The sequence below is a fragment of the Oryx dammah genome, unplaced genomic scaffold (genome assembly GCF_014754425.2).
Source record: "Oryx dammah isolate SB20612 unplaced genomic scaffold, SCBI_Odam_1.1 HiC_scaffold_24, whole genome shotgun sequence".
Lineage (NCBI taxonomy): Eukaryota > Metazoa > Chordata > Mammalia > Artiodactyla > Bovidae > Oryx > Oryx dammah.
In genome coordinates this window covers 12562049-12580653 of record NW_024070208.1, presented here as the reverse complement: position 1 = coordinate 12580653, position 18605 = coordinate 12562049, and the positions used below count along the sequence as shown (strand labels likewise).

At 37.6% G+C, this 18605-nt stretch overlaps 1 protein-coding gene across 4 annotated transcripts in view; it reads right to left on the bottom strand.

Moving 5' to 3' along the window:
* The window catches only part of AKAP11 (A-kinase anchoring protein 11), a 48731-nt gene that overhangs the window by 22278 nt on the left and 7848 nt on the right, over nucleotides 1-18605 (bottom strand). For all 4 annotated transcript variants that reach the window (XM_040267187.1, XM_040267189.1, XM_040267190.1 and 1 more), the window contains exons 2-6: nucleotides 15495-15604; nucleotides 9706-9822; nucleotides 6840-6887; nucleotides 5202-5336; nucleotides 124-388 (exon numbers count right to left, since the gene is read on the bottom strand). In XM_040267187.1, the coding sequence (XP_040123121.1) occupies nucleotides 124-388; nucleotides 5202-5336; nucleotides 6840-6887; nucleotides 9706-9822; nucleotides 15495-15554 (625 nt within the window). In that variant the 5' untranslated portion in view covers nucleotides 15555-15604. The remainder of the gene's footprint in view (nucleotides 1-123; nucleotides 389-5201; nucleotides 5337-6839; nucleotides 6888-9705; nucleotides 9823-15494; nucleotides 15605-18605) is intronic.

Below are 18605 nucleotides of genomic sequence, written 5' to 3'. Positions count from 1 at the left end.
TGATCAAATTTCAAAATAAATTTCAACTGAACAAGTCTGTCTTAAAACTTTTAAAACTGAACTTTAAACCTTAATTCTCTATTTCAAGGGAAAAAAATCTAGTGAAGAACAAACCATCATTATCATCATTATATGGCTTTGAAGTCTCTTCCTCCTCTAAGTGCTCAAAAGCAGTGACAAAGTCATCTTCGATGGAAGATACAGACTGGTTAGTATCATCATCGTCTTCATTGGTGGCCTCAAGTTGGTGCTTGTGATGCAAATATGTGTCCAGGGTGTACCTTATGCCAGTAGCATATTTACTTAGGAGACTAAAGATAAAATCAATTTTAAGTCTTGGTAATGTAGGTGACACTCTCATGACACAAAGCATTCCAGGATGTTGACTCTGGGAAAAGATAAAAGATGATAACTATTTTAATTTCAAAATATACTATACTTACAAGACATATTACCTGGAAATGAAGCCCAGAAATAACATGATACCATTTTAAAAGAAAAAGAAAAGAAACACATGCACCCTAAAAGGCTGCCTGATTTTGTAATGTTTAATTATTTTCTTCATTCTTTCTCCACAACACTTCTCACTTTCCAGTAACTTCTCTCACTTTTCTCTCATCCAGGTATTCAAATTCTACCTATTACGTCTCTCTAAATGTCAAAAGAACTTGCCATCCATTTCTGTGGCAATGATGCTTTCCTGTATTACTATACAGCCCTGTGCCTTTTCTTAATCATTCACCTGGTTCACCAACTATATTATTAACTGCTTAAGGACAGGAACCAGGTCTTAGTCTTCCTGTATCCCATTTTCCTGCAGCTTTCAGCATGATAATACATTCTCTTCTGTCATAAAAGAACTGTCCCCTCCTTTCTCCTAAATTCCCCTAGTATTTCAATTTCCAAGGTTTATAGCTTTGATTAAAAATAAAAAGTCAACTGAATTTTCCCATACATATTATTTTAAAAGACAAATGTTGACAAATGACTTGTTCAAAAGACTAGAAATGAGATAAAATAGCTGATCACCTCTTCTAGTAAATAAAACAAAGTAAATATAAATGAAGAATCTAAAGAAGGAAATGAGCACAGTTCTACTTTTATCTGTAAATCTCATAAAAAACACTGTAGTCTATAACACTTGAAGGAATACGTAACCTAAATTTAAACCTACTGATTCAAGTTTTAGGAGGGAAAATATGCAACGCATTTTTGTTTGATGCATTATCAATAAATTAACAGTAAAGAACTAAACATTCAATGTTAATGAAACTAATGACCTCACTGAAATGGTGACATTTTTGCTTATAAATAAAGAAAGAATACATATTCAGGTATTGATTTAACATGAAATTTTTTAAACCAGAAAATGAGTTAAAGTATATTCTTTAAAAGATACAGCTCAATATTTACATAAATTTGGAGGTGGAAAGAAAAGGGAAAATTTTGTATGACTTACACATAGGTAAAAATTCAAGAAATCCAGAAATAATCAATTTTCAGAAAAAAATTAATATGTCTTACATACCACTTATGGAGCTTCACACATGGAAAATCTAATTTAAAGCTATGACCAAAATTATTTTACCCTTTAGTGATTTCAAGGATTTATGAGTTAGATTTCTTATGAATTATATTTCCTTGAGATGGTATTAAACCAAAAGAAACTTTACCCAAGCATTTTAAAGTTTAATGCTCTAAACTAACCCCTTCATGGATTGCAGCCTGTTGTGGCAAAGTGGCTTACGTAACTCAATGAAGCTATGAGCCATGCCATGCTGGGCCACCCAAGACAGACAGGTCATAGTTGAAAGTTCTGACAAAACGTGGTCCCCTGGAGGAGGGAATGGCAAGCTACTCCAATAATCTTGCCTGGAGAACCCAGCAACACTATAAAAAAGTGACACCAGAAGATGAGCTTGCCCAGGTCGGAAGGTGTCCAATATGTTACTGGGGTACAGGAGCGGGCAATTACAAATAGCTCCAGAAAGAATGAAGACCAGGGGCCGAAGTGGAAATGTGCTCAGTTTTGGATGTGTCTAGTAGTGAAAGTGAAGTCAGATATATAAAGAACAATACTGCATAGGAACCTGAAATGTAGGTGTATGAATCAAGGTAAATTGGATGTGGTCAAACAGGAGATGGCAAGAATGAACATCAACATCTTAGGAATCAGTGAACTAAAATAGACAGGAATTGGCAAATTTAATTCAGATGACCATTGTATCTACTACTATGGGAAAGAATTCCTTAGAAGAAATGGAGTAACCCTCACAGTCAATGAAAGAGTTCAAAACGCAGTAACTGGGTGCAACTTCAAAGATGATCGAATGACTTTGGTTCGCTTCCAAGGCAAACCATTCAACATCACAGTAATCCAAGTCTATGCCCCAACCATTAATGCCAAAGAAGCTGAAATTCACTGGTTCTATGAAGACCTCACAAGACCTTCTAGAACAATCACCAAAAAAAAGATGTCCTTTTCATCATAGGGGATTAGAATACAAAAGTAGGAAGTCAGATAACCAGAGTAGAGTAACAGGCAGATAACCAGAGTAGAGTAACAGGCAAGTTTGGCCTTGGGAGTACAAAATGAAGCAGGGCAAAGGCTAATGGAGCTCTGTCAAGAGAACATGCTGGTCACAGCAAGCACCCTTTTCCAACAACCCAAGAGACAACTCTACACATGGACATCACCAAATGGTCAACACCGAAATTAGATTGCTTATGTTCTCTGCAGCCAAAGATGGAGAAGCTCTATAGTCAGCAAAAGCAAAACATGGAGCTGACTGTGGCTCAGATCATCAGCTCCTTATTGAAAAATTCAGGCTTAAACTAAAGAAAGTAGGGAAAACCACTAGACCATTAAGGTATGACCTGAATCAAATCCCTTATGATTAAACAGTAGAGGTGATCAATAGATTCAAGGGATTAGATCTGGTAGAGAAAGTGCCTAAAGAACTACAGAAGGAGGTTTTTAACACTGTACAGGAGGCAGTAACAAAAACCATCCCAAAGAAAAAGAAATGCAAGAAGGCACAGTGGTTGTCTGATGAGGCTTTACAAATAGTTGAGCAAGGAAGAGAAGAAAAAGCAAAGAAGAAAGGGAAATACATACCCAACTGAAACCAGAGTTCCAGAGAATAGCAAGAGAGATAAGAAGGCCTTAAATGAACAGTGCAAAGAAACAGAGGAAAACAACGGAACCGGAAAGACTAAAGATCTCTTCGAGAAAATTGAAGATACTAAGCAAACATTTCAAAAGGGCACAAAAAAGGACAGAAATGGTATGGACTTAATAGCAGCAGAAGATATTAAGAGGTGGCAAGAACACACAGAAGAACTATACAAAAGAGATCTTAATGACCCAGATAACCACAATGGTGTGATCACTCATCTAGAGTCAGACATCCTGGAGTGTGAAGTCAAGTGGGCCTTAGGTAGCATTTCTATGAATAAAACTGGTGGAAGTGATGGAATTCCAGCTAAACTGTTTCAAATCTGAAAGATGATGCTATAGAAGTGCTATACTCAATATGCGAGCAAATCTGGAAATTGCAGCAGTGGCCATAAGACTGGAAAAGGTCAGTTTTCATTCCAATTCCAAAGAAGGGCAATGCCAAAGAATGTTCAAACACCAGATAATTGTACTCATTTCACATGCTAGTAAGGCTATGCTCAAAATCCTTCAAGCTAGGCCTCAGCAACACATGAACTGAGAATTTCCAGATGTACAAGCTGGATTTAGAAAAGGCAGAGGAACATGAAATCAAACTGCCAACATTTGTTGGATCATGGAAAAACCAAGGAAATTCCAGAAAAGTATCTACTTCTGCTTCACTGACTACGCTAAAGTCTTTGACTGTGTGGATCACAACAAACTGTGGAAAGTTCTTAAAGAGATGGGAGCACCAGACTATCTTACTTGTCTCCTGAGAAACCTGTATGCAGGTCAAGAAGCAAAAGAACCAGATAAGGAATAAGTGATTGGTGCAAAACTGTGAAAGGAATACGTCAAGGCTGCACACTGACACCCTGCTTATTTAACTTATATGCATAGTACATTATGCCAAATTCCAGGCTGGATAGACCACAAGCTGGAATTAAGACTGTTAGGAAAAATAGCAACAACCTCAATGTGCAGATGATACCACTTTGATGGCAGAAAGTGAAGAGCACCTAAAGAAAAGCGTCTCTTGCGTGGGTGCTAAGTCTCAGTTGTATCCAACTCTTTGCAACTATGGACTGTAGCCCGCCAGGCTCCTCTGTCCATGGGATTCTCCAGGCAAGAACATTGGAGTGGACTGCCATGCCCTCCTCCATGGGAGCTTCCCATCCGGGGTTGAACAGGAGTCTCTTGCTTCTTGTGTTGACAGGAGGGTTCTTTACCACTATCACCACCTGGCAAACCCAGAAGATGGTCAAAGTAGAGAGTGAAAAAGCTGGCTTAAAACTCAACAATGGAAAAAACAACTCATGGCATCTGGTCCCATCACTTGATGGCAAATAGAAAGGGAAAAGGTGGAAGTAGTGACAGATTTTATTTTCTTGGGTCCAAAATCACTGCAGACAGTGACTGCAGGCATCAAACTAAAAGACGCTTGCTCCTTGGAAGGAAAGCAGTGACCAACCTAAACAGCATATTAAAAAGCAGAGATAGTACTTGGCTGACAAAGGCCTATATAGTTAAAGCTATGGTTTTTCCAGCAGTCATATACAGGTGTGAGAGCTGGACCATAAAGAAAGCTGAGCACTGAAGAACTGATGCTTTCTAATTTGGTGCTGGAGTAGACTCTTGAGAGTCTCTCACACAGCAAGGAGATCAAACCAGTCAGTCCTAAAGGAAATTAACCCTGAATATTCACTGGAAGGACTGATGCTAAGGCTGAAGTTCTAATACTCTGGCCACGTGATGTGAAGAGCTGATTCACTGGAAAAGACCCTGATGCTGGGAAAGACTTGAGGCAAAAGGAGAAGTGGGAGGCAGAGGACTAGATGGTTAGACAGCATCACCAACTCAATGGACGTGAATATGACCAAACTCCAGGAAATCATGGAGGACAGAGGAGTCTGACATGCTGCAATCCATGGGGTTGCAAAGATTCAGACAGGACTGAGCGAGTGAACTACAACAACGCTCAATTAAGTCGTTTATAAAATGTGCCAACAAAAACTCATTAGAAATAATATATAAAAGTTACCTGGTTTAGAGGATCACTGTTTATATCTGATGATTTATTTATATCCTTCATACAAATAATTTCATTTTCATTTAGACTGCAGAAGTGCAGTGAATTCAGAAGATCTGGGAGTTCCAAAGAAACTGCAGCCAAATCCTAATGTAAAGCAATAACACAATAAATAACATTGTAGCATAACACTTTAAGTCCCTTATATTGTGGCCCTGAACTAAAATCATAAAGTCTACTTGTTACTGTTGTTCAGTTGCTCAATCATGTCCAACCCTTTGCAGCCCCGTGGACTGCAGCACGCTAAAGTCTACTAGTTAGTAAACTTCCCAGTTCATAATAGCCAACACTGGCAGTTTATTGACCACTGATTGTTTGGAAACTCAAAAATAAAATGTACTAAAATATTTTAAAATTGACAATTTTTGTAGATTTTTAAACATAATGATACCATCTGTAACAAGATTTTACATGGTACCTCACACATCAACAACAACGAGGCATTTAATAGTTTTCAGCAGCAAATGTCAAACCTGGAGTCCTCAAGTTTAACCATGAAATTTCTCAAATGGGATTCTTGCTTTTACACTTCTTTGGCGGTTAAGTTACATATTTGTATAATCCAAGTCTATTTTTCTGCCTTTCCTCCCTTTAGTGAAAATTATATGAAGATGTAAAGAAAAATGCCTGTTTTCCTTTCCATTTGCCCCTTTTATGTAACTGTTTTGCCCAGTGCAAGAATTATTACCATCTATGACCATTCATACAGTACTTTCCTTCGTAAACATGCTTTTATCAGTCATTCTTAAAGAGGAAGTGGAGTATGAAAGAAATAACTTTGGATAAGTCTTTTCAGCCTTACGTTCTCACAACTATATCTTCTCCTGTGCCCTCTGTCTAGACTATTTCCTGCAGGCAAGGGCACGATCAAGACACACAGCAAAGTTTTCTTTTCTCATCACCAGATCCGCATTATCTTTACAAACAATGCAGTGCTAGTGCTGCTGCTTCTGCTAGGAGATGTTTTACTGACACAAAAGGAAACACGACCAGCACAAGTTTTAAGAAGCAGTACAAGGTGAAAGAAAAGTACCCCTATCACATCTACCCGAGCTTCACCTCCTCTTCACCTAAGTGTGCAGCTTTCCTTTGCTGATCCTAATCTCAACTGTCAGTCCCTCTATAAACACCTGCCTAAATCAAACAGGCTAAAATTTTTACATTGGTTCTTCATTATTTTTTACAAATTATTCTTTCTTTAACAATTTTAACTCTTTTCTCAATTAAAAACATGAGAATATGTTGAAGTTAGATTATAAAAACCATCTAAATAAAAAATAAATCTTCCACTCTACATTATGACAGATGCAGAAAAAGTTAGCCTGTGGTTTGCAACCTTCTCAGATAAACGACTTTTGTGGTCCCCTAACCTAAAACTGCTTTCCATAACAGAAATACTCAGTGAAAAAAGTGAAAATGTCGAGGACACACTCAAAATGACCTCAAAATGTCATCTTTTAACTTTAAATAGGAATGATAACAGAAGAGTTTAATGTAACTTTGGGGCTAATGAGGCAAATTTTCCATGCTCTCAAAATTTGTTTCAAATAATCTCTCATGTCCCTTTCCAGTTCAATAAGTCGACCATACCTGTATATGAGCAGCATCTGTTTCTTCATTAAAACCTAGAAATGTGACCTGAATAAAAAAGGAATAAAGGTCCATTAAAATTTTTAAGTCTTATCTCAATTAGATTGTTGACAGAGCTGAGAAACAGAAAGCAAAGCACACAATGCATTAAAATGCTGCTGTAAGATGATTAATTTTTTCAAAGATGATCACAAAGGTTTTTTACCAAAGGTCTGGCTCCATAATTGGGGTTCTCGAACCTCTCCCACACCCACTCATTAGCAAGTTCAATCCTCACCCTCAAACATAAAGCACACGACTCTTCTCTCCACAGCCTCTGCAGCCACTTCTCCCCAACACGACCCCAGTCCTCTCCTACCTGCCTCGGGAATCATCCTGTCATTTCCCTGTCAAAACCTTTCCAAGCTTCTCAATGCAGGGTCCTAATGGAGGTCCCAAGGCTCTGGCTTAGCTGGTGGCTTCAACTTTCCCTCACCTTCATTCAAACACATGGGCCCCCTCTCTGGGTCCAGGACACTCTTGATTGTTCCTGCCTAAGGGCTTCAGAGTGGTGCCTTCAACCTGGACCCCTATTCCTTGCCATGTTTACCTGTCTAGCTGCTTCTTGTTCTTCTAGTTCCAACCTAAACGTCACCTCCTCAGAGAGGCTTTCCCTGGGAACCTCTCAAGCAACCTCCTGACTGACTCTCTGTGGTATCACATTTATTTCCTTCAATACCTTTACCTGGAGATTTCTCTACAAAAGTTTATAGAAATTAAAATTTTAAAGACAATCTAATGGTCTGAGGAAATGTCACATTATTAAGCAAAAAGGACAAGTTATAGAAAAATGATATAGACTATACACACCATTTCAACCTTATTTTTAAAAACATACACCAGGAAAATAATTCTGGAAGTTAATATACCAAATTAAAAAAATATATATATATACCAAATTATAAGGAGGGATTAACTTTCAATGATGGAATTATAAGTGATCTTATTTTTCTCTACTTTTATCCCCCCTATGTTTTTTTCTTTCCTCACTTATAGGATTAATGACTTTAAAAAAAATACTTTCAGTATTTCTTATTTTTCTATATGGAATATGTACAGTTTTATAACCTGAATAGCATTAATTAAAAATTTTATATTTCCTTGTCTTTGACATCATAAGAAGAAATTGTGACTGCTTGAAGCTAGACTAGTAAACTGTCTACCAGGTAAGTTCTGTGACTAAAAGTATGAAGTAAGTGGCAACAATATAGATAATCAATTCTCAAGAATTAATAGAAAACACCATAGTTAAAATACAAAGCAACACTCAATATACTTTTGACATCTTTCTGATGACTCAAAAGCAAGTCAGAATCTTAAGGTTGTTGTAGAATCTTTACTCTCATTAATTATGAGTACTACCTTCAAAGAAATGTTACAGTAAACTTCCAGGTGTCCAGGTAAGTCATTAACCTGTAGGAACCTGTCTCCTTACGTATAAATCTTAAGGCAACACAACTCCTCTCCCACAGTTGTGAGGGTTAATATGAGAATGTGGAGGAAAGTGCCCAGCATATCACAGGCACTCAATAACAAAGAGATACTCAAATAACAAGCTTCCTTTCTTCCACAAAGGTACTTGGGAAATATATACGCCCTAACATGAGACAGAATTCCTTCTATTCTTTCAAGCTTGCTTTTACTGAATACGAGAGAGAAGATGAGCTGGCATGGAGGTCTGAGGTGCCAGCAGAGTGCTGCGTTTGACAGCGCTTAAGGAATGTGGGCGCAGAGGGCACTGCATAAACAGGACACCTGCTGGGGGCAGAGGACACAGAAGCCCTGCCACGCCTGGCAGCAGCCTAGATCAGGAGCGGCTCAGCTCGACTAAAGCAGAAAGGGATAACAAACAGAAAGCAGCCCAGAGCCAGAGAACTGAGCTCACACAAAAAGAAGAGGCTCAGGTCGGAAGCCACTGCAAGCCTGAAAGCTACGCTCGCCATCCTATGCAGCTACTTGAAACACAGTTCCTCAAGGAATATGAAAGAAAACCATACCCAAAATAACCAATATTTTTATTAGAGCCCTGATTTCAAAAAAGAATCTTTAATCAACATATTTATCAGTTTTGCGCTTCAATGACCCCAATACCCTGTCTCTCTTCTTTGGTAAATAAATGTATAGATGGACTATGGTTATATATTGTAGGAAAAAATTTTACCCCTTTATAGTAATAAATTCAAACAAAGATTGGAAACATTGACGCAACAGAGAAAAAGGTGAGCAAGTAGTATATCATATCCTTAAGTGGCAAATATCTTACTTCAAAATAAATATATCACTACTATTTCATTTTTGAATCAAAGCACTGAATTTAAACAACCAATAAATGAGTATTAGAAATAAGTATATATTTTGTTTCAGAGTAGAAAATTTCAGAATGTAAGTCCCAATTACTGAACATAGTAGAAATCATCTGATACAGAGCTGTGCGTCTGATGAGTGGTCAGTAATGACTATGCTGTGTGTGCGTGCTAAATTGCTTCAGGTGTGCGGGATTCTTTGCGACCCCATGGACTGTAGCCCGCCAGGCTCCTCTGTCTGGGATTTTCCAGGCAAGAATACTGGAGTGGGTTGCCAAGCCCTCCTCCAGAGATCTTCCTGACCCAGGGACTGAACTCACATCTCTTACATCTCTTGAACTGGCAGGCAGGTTCTTTACCACTAGTGCCACCATATTAGCAGGTACTTAAAACAGGTACTTCTCACACATGAATTAATGTGCAGAGATTTTAGGCATTTACAAACAGACCACGCAGTTCTACAAAGATACATGAAAATACACTGTGCTGTATTAGGAAAGGGTATAGAGAGTAATCCGTCAAACCTCAGTCAAACTGGCATGTTCATCCTGCTTCAAACAGTCCTCGGCTGATACACTGCACAGTTCCTTCTCGCTCTGCAATAAAGACTTCACAGACTGGAACACATCTTCATTGAAGCTCTGAAAACACAAGATACTGTTAATTTACTTAATTCTAAGACAATGTAAAAGATCCTGATGATGGATTAAAAGGAGAGTCACTAACTTTCCAAAGAGTATTCACTGGGCACCTTTTGATGTAACAGAACTCACTCAACTGAGAGAAAGAGAACAAAAGGTTGAAGCAGAACTCCACATGCTCAACACTCAACAGCCCCAGGCTCTCAACCTGGAGAGACGTGAGGGCCTCAGCCAGGTCCTCTCCCTTTCACCCTAAATTGACACCTAGCAGATCGCACACCTGATTTCCAAGCCACTGGCAGAACAGAAGCAACAATTCATAAGATGATGATGGGGGGCTTACAGTAAGGTATGCTAACAATGTGATTAATTTCATAGCAAAGTTGGAGATGGAAAAATCAAAGAGGTAATAACCCAAGATAAGGCTTTTCAGGGTTTAAAGCAGCAATATGATGAAAGAGGGAAGGCACTCCAGACTTGAAAAAAAAGGATGTCATAAGTGCAAAGAAACAGAGGAGGACGAAAATTTCATAAAGAAATGAGTATTATAGTTGGATATAAAGGGAACATTAATTTCTCTCAACCTTATTCCCCCCTTCTGATTTGACTGCTATTCTAGCAAAAATGTCCTTATTTCCTAATGTTCCCCTGTAGAAATCCTACATATTCCAAGACCTGGGAAGATTTCCCATCCCTTACTCGTAATAAAGGTCTCCCAAACTTCCTACTGTATTGTTTGCACATTAAGATCATTTAATCTATACCACAATGTATTATAATGACTGCTTTTGTATGTATGTCTTTCCTACCTGTTAACCCAAATTACTGAAGTAATTGTCATTTACTCAATCTATTACCCCAGATTTCAGTACCTCACATACAATATGAATTCAACAAAGAGAAAAGATGCAAATATGAAATCAAAGCCATTTTTTAAAAATGTAATGTTAAATCTGAACTTTCAATATGAACTCAGGACTCTTTAAACGTATTTACTACATTTTTTCCATTGATAGATCATAGAATCAATGACCCTTAAGAGCAATGAGCATATCCAGCACACAAATTTTGGTTTCTAAATACTATTCACCATTTAAAAGAACTAGAAGTTCCCTGAGTGAAGGAATTCCAGGTCTGAGGCAGAAACTTATGAAGTGCAGCTGAACATCTTACTGTGACACATAGGAAGAAAGTGTCTCAAAAGAACACAGAAGCTTGAAGAACACTTGAAGGAATTCCAATTGGCCAAATATGGGATAATCTAAGCATCAAAAGAATACAGATGGTAATGGAGTACAACAGCTGAGTCTTAAAAGAAACTACAAATCCGTTAAAAGAGACAGATAAAAGGGTAGGGGTTGGAGGACTGTGCTACCTGACCTTACAACGCTGGCTAACAAATATGAACAGAATGACGAAATTTTAAAATTCCATTTGTAACTCCCAATATAACTACTGATTCAGGAAAGGACTATCAATGTATCCTAATCCACCAGATTAAAAGCTACTGGGGAACAAGATACAGTGTTTTGCCACATCACCCTATGGATTACTTATTAACAGTACTAATTATAAAGGGGTTATGTGTCTTTATGCTGGAGATAACTGGTGGTTTATCAGAGTTGAGGTAGTTAAGGGTAACTAACTATCCAGTCAAGCCTGGCCTTAACGAGATGCCCCTTCTGAGCCGACACCCGAGAATGACCACGACATCGTCCTGAGGTGTGCCCCCGAACCTAACCCCAGGGAAAAACAAGTGAGCTAGGAATATGAAGATGTTCTACAAGATAAGTGGTACAAACTCTTCCAAAGATTTGCCATCAGAAGAAAAGAATTTAGACCAGAGATGGAGCCGACGGGGGTGGGGAGATCAAAAAGATACAATACCCAAGTAGAGAATGTCAATCTTGCTTGACTCCTAGATGAGAGGCAAGGGGAAAATCATCACAGGGACACTGAGACAACTGGGGAAATTTATGCATGGATTGCACGTTAAGACCGTGCTACTGAATTAATGATTTTCTGAAGGATGGTAATAATGCTGAGGTTCTTAAGAGAAGCATGCTAACATATGAAGACGAGAAGTAAAGTAATGTCTGTAGCCTACTCTCATTTGGTTTCAAAAGCTAAGTGTGTATGTACATATATACACACAGAATGGGTTTGGTAAAATGTTAACAGGGTGAATCTAAGTGAAGAGTGTATGTGGTGTTCATTGTACTGCTTTCCCCCCCAATATTTGAATATTCGAAATTTTAAATGATTCTCCTTTCACTAATGAGTGGAAATTTTCAGGCTAAATTATGAACATGAACTTAAAATAGGAAAAAATATGAAATGTGATATCTGAATATAAGCAATCAACATAAACTCATGACAGTAAAAGAACAAGAGTCACAGTTAGTATCCAGATCTTGATTTCTAAATCAAAAGGTTCTGTGGAGAAAGAGTCCACTCCAGGTCTGAGGAAGGTAAAGCAGAAACAGGGTCAGTCTTATACTAGAAAGCAAGGAAGCAATTAAAGACTTATAAGCCTGAGAAAAGGACTTTGGCATTGCCTGAAAGGGCTTATAGGGACCAAGTCGGGGGCAATCTGAGCAACTTAAATAAACGAGTGAATAAATAAATAAATGACTGCAAATAAATAAAAGATGAGAAAATATAGTTATTTTAAAATCAATGCTTCCAGAGCAACACAAATAAATTTAAACTACTTGCATCCATTTAAGGTGACTATTCCACCAAATCATTCATCTGAAAATTGATAATCACCATTTTGCAACTTTCAAGAATTAGCTGCAGGAAAGGACCATCAAGGCATGCCAAAAGTATTAATGAAAGTTGAAAAAACAAGATGTTTGCACACCACCAAGTATCATCCCATAGATTATTTGCTAACTAAAAAACAAAATATACACTTTTAAAATGGACAACAGTTACAACCCTAATCAACTGATCAATTCTAGCATCACTAATCATTAGGAAAACCTGCAATTTTGCCTTCTCACTACCCTTTAGTATCCTGGCTAAAAATTTTTAACTTGAATCTAAGTTAAGCCTTTACACCTAACTTCTAGTTTATATGAAACATATAGAGAGGGGAGAAGAATAAGTTAAACTTATGAGAGAAAGCACTGTGAGAAAACCACCAAATGCGGAATGTGGAACACTGTACAAAGGCCTGGCCCATTCAACCAGTCAGTCTTGAATTTAAAAACAAAGCAAAAAAGGAGAAGCTCTTTCAGAACCACTCCTCAAAAATATGAGTCATAACCATCAAATGCAATTAGCTCAAATGCAATAGGAGCCTACACTGAACCCAAAATGGAAGTGGGGTGGATGAGGGCCTATAAAAAACATTTTCAGAGTAATAAGGTCTGAGTATGGCTGGGTGTTAGATACAAGGGGATTTATTTAATTTTCTTGAATGTGATCATGTTTGGAGTGAAGAGACATCAAGAATGTTAACTTTTACAAGGATTTACTGTATAGCACAAGGAACTATATTCAACATCTTGTGATAACCTATAATGGAAAAGAATCTGAATCTCTACACCTCAAATTAACACAATATTATAAATCAATTATAGTTTAAAAAAAAAGACCATTAATTTTCAAATGGTTCTGCCAAAAATTAAATACACACACAGAAATAAAACAAAAATATTAACTGCTGAATAGGGGTGGTTGGTATGTAGGTTTACATGTGGGTGTACTATAGTTTCTCTATAGGCTTGAAATTTTCATAATGTTAGAAAAAATTAATGGAATAGAAAGTGCAGTTCTTTCTGGTTCTCATAGTCCCTGATTCCCAATAAATATTCAAAGTATCTCTTTATCTTTAATGCAAAGTAAGGTTAAATCTATAAAATCTGAGTATACATTTCCAATTTCCACATTAGCCAACAGAGAAGTTTTTGTCAGCTAATATATATAAATATATATATATATACACACACACATACACCTTTTGAAATAAAGATGTCAAAAGTTGTACTGTGCATGCAAAACACACATACATACAGAAAGTATATAATATTTAGATTCATATACTTCTATCTAAAAGGGTTTCCAAATAGTCAAGAGAATTCAAACCAGAACTTTATCATGTGTCTAATATAAACCATGGGCTAAATAACAATATTAAATTCACAGTGTGACGTTTTGGCTGTGGCTGCATACGCTGGTGAATTCAAATTAAACAGGAAGGTAGCACAATGCCTGGAGCCCATGGTCACTAGCTCACTATTCTATTTTCTGTATATGTGCATTTTCTTAGTTCTAATATTAATTTAAAGCAATCAGTACAATTTAATTACTAATTTAAAGCTATGGATCCAATGGCTATCTGAAAAAACTATAATATACCTATAGTTTACAAAAAGTGAAAACACAGAGAAAATAGTTTTTACTGTGAAGTGAAGTGAAGTCGCTCAGTTGTGTCTGAATCTTTGCGACCCCGTGAACTGTAGCCCACCACCCTCCTCCATCCATGGAATTTTCCAGGCAAGAGTACTGGAGTGAGTTTGCCATTTCCTTCTCCAGGGGATCTTCCTGACCCAGGGATCGAACCCAGGTCTCTTTGTTCAAATTAAAAAGGGGACCTGCTAAGTTTAAAGGTCCCTGAAAACACAAGGGGGATATTACTTAAAAATATAATTACTACAGAAACTAGCACAATATTATAAAGCAATTATCTTTCAATTAAAAAAATATAAAATAAATAAGTTTACTTTCTGTTTTCCAACTCTGCAGGCACCTTTTTCGACAACCACTCTATTCCAGTTATAGTCAAACCCAAACATTTCTTAGATCTCTGAAGAAATGAATAGCTAAATGAAAAAGCAGGCCTAGCAGCTTTTAAGAACACTAACAATGAGAAGCTGGAAAGAAGATCTGCAGAGAAGACAAGAGCCACCATAAGAAAGCAGCGAGGAGAAGCTACAATGCAAGAAGTCAAAGAGCATTTATCAAGCAAGGACTTGTCAACAGTGTCATGTAATGCAGGAGATGAAGCTAAAAAAAGGGTTGACAAAGACTGCTAACCACCCTCCAGTGTTCATTCTCCCTTTCGTCAAGGGACACCCCCACAGTGTTAGTCAAGAAAAATGTCAAGAATGAAAAGGTAACAAAATCATCACAAGACAGGAAAAGAGAGAGGGTTCCTCCTCAGACTAGAAACCTGAAAGCATCAGGAATCACATTTCATCTGCTCGCTCTTTATTTTCCACCGGCTACCTAGCCTAGGGCCAGGCATACTAGCAGCACTCAAGTTTATATCTGCTGAATAAATCAGTGAACAGTAATATTTTGAGGTAAAGCTAAAGCTCATGTAAGAAAAGTCACACCTGATGCTTATATTGTGAAGAAGAAAGAAAACTACTGAGAAGAAATAGGGAGAGATTTTGATCTTTGGAAATAAAGTTTATTATTTCCATGATTTCATATCACTATTTTCAAATATCCCAATCTCTGCATTTTATCATTATTGATTTCAACAAATAAGATTCATTTAAAAACAGTAATATCAATTCCTTCTTGGCCTTTTGGCTAAGATCAAGTGTAAAAACAGTAATATCATAACACAGGGCTTAAAAAGACTCTGACTTCAGAAAAAGATCAACATTTTTATTAAAACTGTCACTAAAAGGAATCTAATATAGTGAACTTACTTTTCTGACAGATGCTCTAGTTTTCATGTGATTGTTCCTGAAAGACTGGAAGGTCGCCATAACTATACTGCTGTTGTATGTAATCAATGAAGAGTTAATCCACTAAAGACCTAAAGAAAAAATAGTAAAAGAAACTAATTTATTGATCTGAGTAATTCAGGCAAGCATTTTGTCCTAAAATAACTCCTTCAAATTCAGTCACTTAGAAAAATGAAAACATAAAACAAAAATTCTCAGACATAAAAATGTACTCAACAGTCTAACATGAATATTTGAATATTCATGAAAACTATGAATACTGGCACCTTAATGAGATCCAATTATTACAAAATGTTATTTTTAGGTTCAAAATTATTATATACTAAAAATTACCCATATTTAGTCAGTCTTAGCCCTTTTTAATTATAAATAATATCTGAAAGCCTTAATAAGAAGTATTTCAAAAACTTTTAAGAAACCTAAAACACAGGATATCAGAGAAAGAACCTCAACCTTCTTGTCTCCTAAAAGTGACTCTATTCCTATAGCAACCATGAATGCTCTAGACATTCTTATTTCTTGGGGAGAAAGGTTTAATAATATACAAATGAAAATATGAAATCTGTACATAAATCAGATAAAAACAAATCCCTTCTACAGGACTCTTAGGAGCATACCAATGACAAAAACATCCAATTCAAATGATTAATACCATAGTATTTAAAACACACACACACACCCTCCTTGGTAGAAAACGCTAGAGCTATGTCACTTTTTATCAATGCTTTAATGTAATACCTTTGAGAGCTTAAATCAACTTGGGTATTAACTACTGAATACCCACATTTGACCACAGTAACTTGTCCCTTCGTTCAAAATCTATGGGCACCAGATGCTATGGATACAGGTATAGAACGGGGCATATACAGCCCTTCTGGGTCAGAGCCTTACAGGGAAAATGCTTTATTACTGTAAAGGGTAGGAGTGAGAACGGAATTCTAAATCCTTAATACTAAAAAATCTGAATAGAGATTGAAGACATGCCTAATCAGTTTCAGTCAAATTGGTCTTATCAAGAATTACCTAGTTGAGGTTTTCAAGACATTTGGTTGATATTAATTTATACTATGAAGAGATTTATACACAAAACCAAACTTCAAACTAGTCCCCCACAGAATTGCAAAAAAGAAAAAGAAAACCTAAAGTATATAGTGGAGTTCTAATTTTATATTCTTTTGCTACAAAGATAAAACTGAAGTATCAGTGCCTGCACACACATGCACCTCACTTTAGGGGTTCCTAGATTCTAATTTTTCACAAAGAATTATATTTTTTATTTCTTGGGAGGGCCACACTTTTGGGGAGGATATCAGCTCCCCAAATAGGGATCAAACCTGTGCCCTCTGCAGTAGTACCGCAATCTTAACCACCGGACTGCCAGGGAAGTCCCAGAATTTAATTTTTTTAGACAAAGAATTTCTATTCTGAATTAAAATAAACTTCTATTCTATTCTGGTCTAACAGTAAAATGTGATTAATGACTGGAATTGAGGCAGACTGTCAGAAAGACAAGGAATGTCCAGACAGCACAAGACAAAAGAGCGATACACTGGGATGCAGAAAAGTAGCATTTGTATCCCCTTTGTGACTCTCATTAGCTCTGTTCCCTCCAGGCAAACTGCATTATCTCTGGATCTGTTTCCTCTATGTATATATCTGGGTGTATATGATGCATGTTAACCTTGATGTATACTACCCTACTTACTGGACAAGTTTATTGTAAGAACCAAATAGAAATTTATAAGAGGCACTTTAAAAACTATAAAACATAGGTAAGAGGAGAACTAAAATATTTACTTACCTACCAAAATGATTAAGAGGACCAAAATTCTCAAAACAAGGTATAAAGAAAGGTTTATGTAACCAAAGCAAAGAAACAATCCTTTTCTTTGTCCCAGTCCAAGATACTCTCCCTTCCTCCCCTCCCCGCCCCAAGTTCTCTACAGCTACCCAAAACCCTCAGAGACAAGTGGACTTGCCTCAAACTTCACATAAAACATATAAAATTAAGAGGCCAACACAAGGATGCCACAACAGTGAAACTCTAACTCAGTTCCTGAGTAAACTGGCACCTTTCCGGAGCACCATGTTGTAATGCATGCCAAAACCCTGAAAACACCCCTACACTCTGACACAGCCACTCCACTTCTGGGAATTCATCAAAGGAAAGAATGCCCCTGGAGCAGCCAGGGTTCTGAGGAGAGCTTAAGACACACCAACAGCTGTGCTAAAAGACTTCCTTGCACATATCATTCAATCCTTAGGACCGGCAGAATCCAGTTCTACAGTGAGAAAAACAGAGGTGAGCAAAGTTAACCACTCACCAGGCCCACACAGTGAGCAGTAGAGAGCTGAGACGCAAATCCAGATCTTCAAACTCTAGCACCCACTCGCTTACCCTCCTCTCTACAGTGCACAGAGGCCTGAAAAGCTGTTCATTGCACTTTGTAACAGCAATAAGGACCACCCCAGATGTCAGAAACAGAGCCCGAGAGGGCCTTCCCACCATGGCATGATGCTGGCCATGGTACACAATGCGCAAGGACAGACAACCAGCGTGCAAAGCACCTTTACCTTCTCTGACCCCTAATCTTCCCCAAGAGATGGAGCTGCTAAAAGAGATGGGAGACAGCAATTACCTTTGCAGCTGCTGAATAAAGGCAACAGGAGCAAAGATTAAACTTGAACTCAATGGCAGCGTCACCAAACATGAAACTAACCCACTACCTCACCAGAAGGTGGATGCTGCAACAGGCCAAGCCCCCGAGGCAAGAAGCAGTCACAAGGCCTTCAGGGAAGGCCAGGGCCTCTGACACAACATCCATATCTGACACCGTGTGCTACCCCAGCTCACTACCTGAAATATTCCTGAATGGCAGACCTAAACAGGACACCCTTTTCAAAGCTGAGAACTAAACAATCCAGTATGAACCTACAAAGAATCATTAAAACACACACACGAGATACACTGAAGAAAGGAAAAAAAAAACTCCCAACACACTCATGCCACCCAAAACTCACATTATCTATTTTAGAATTTAAGAAACTAGTTTTAATCCCACATTTACACTC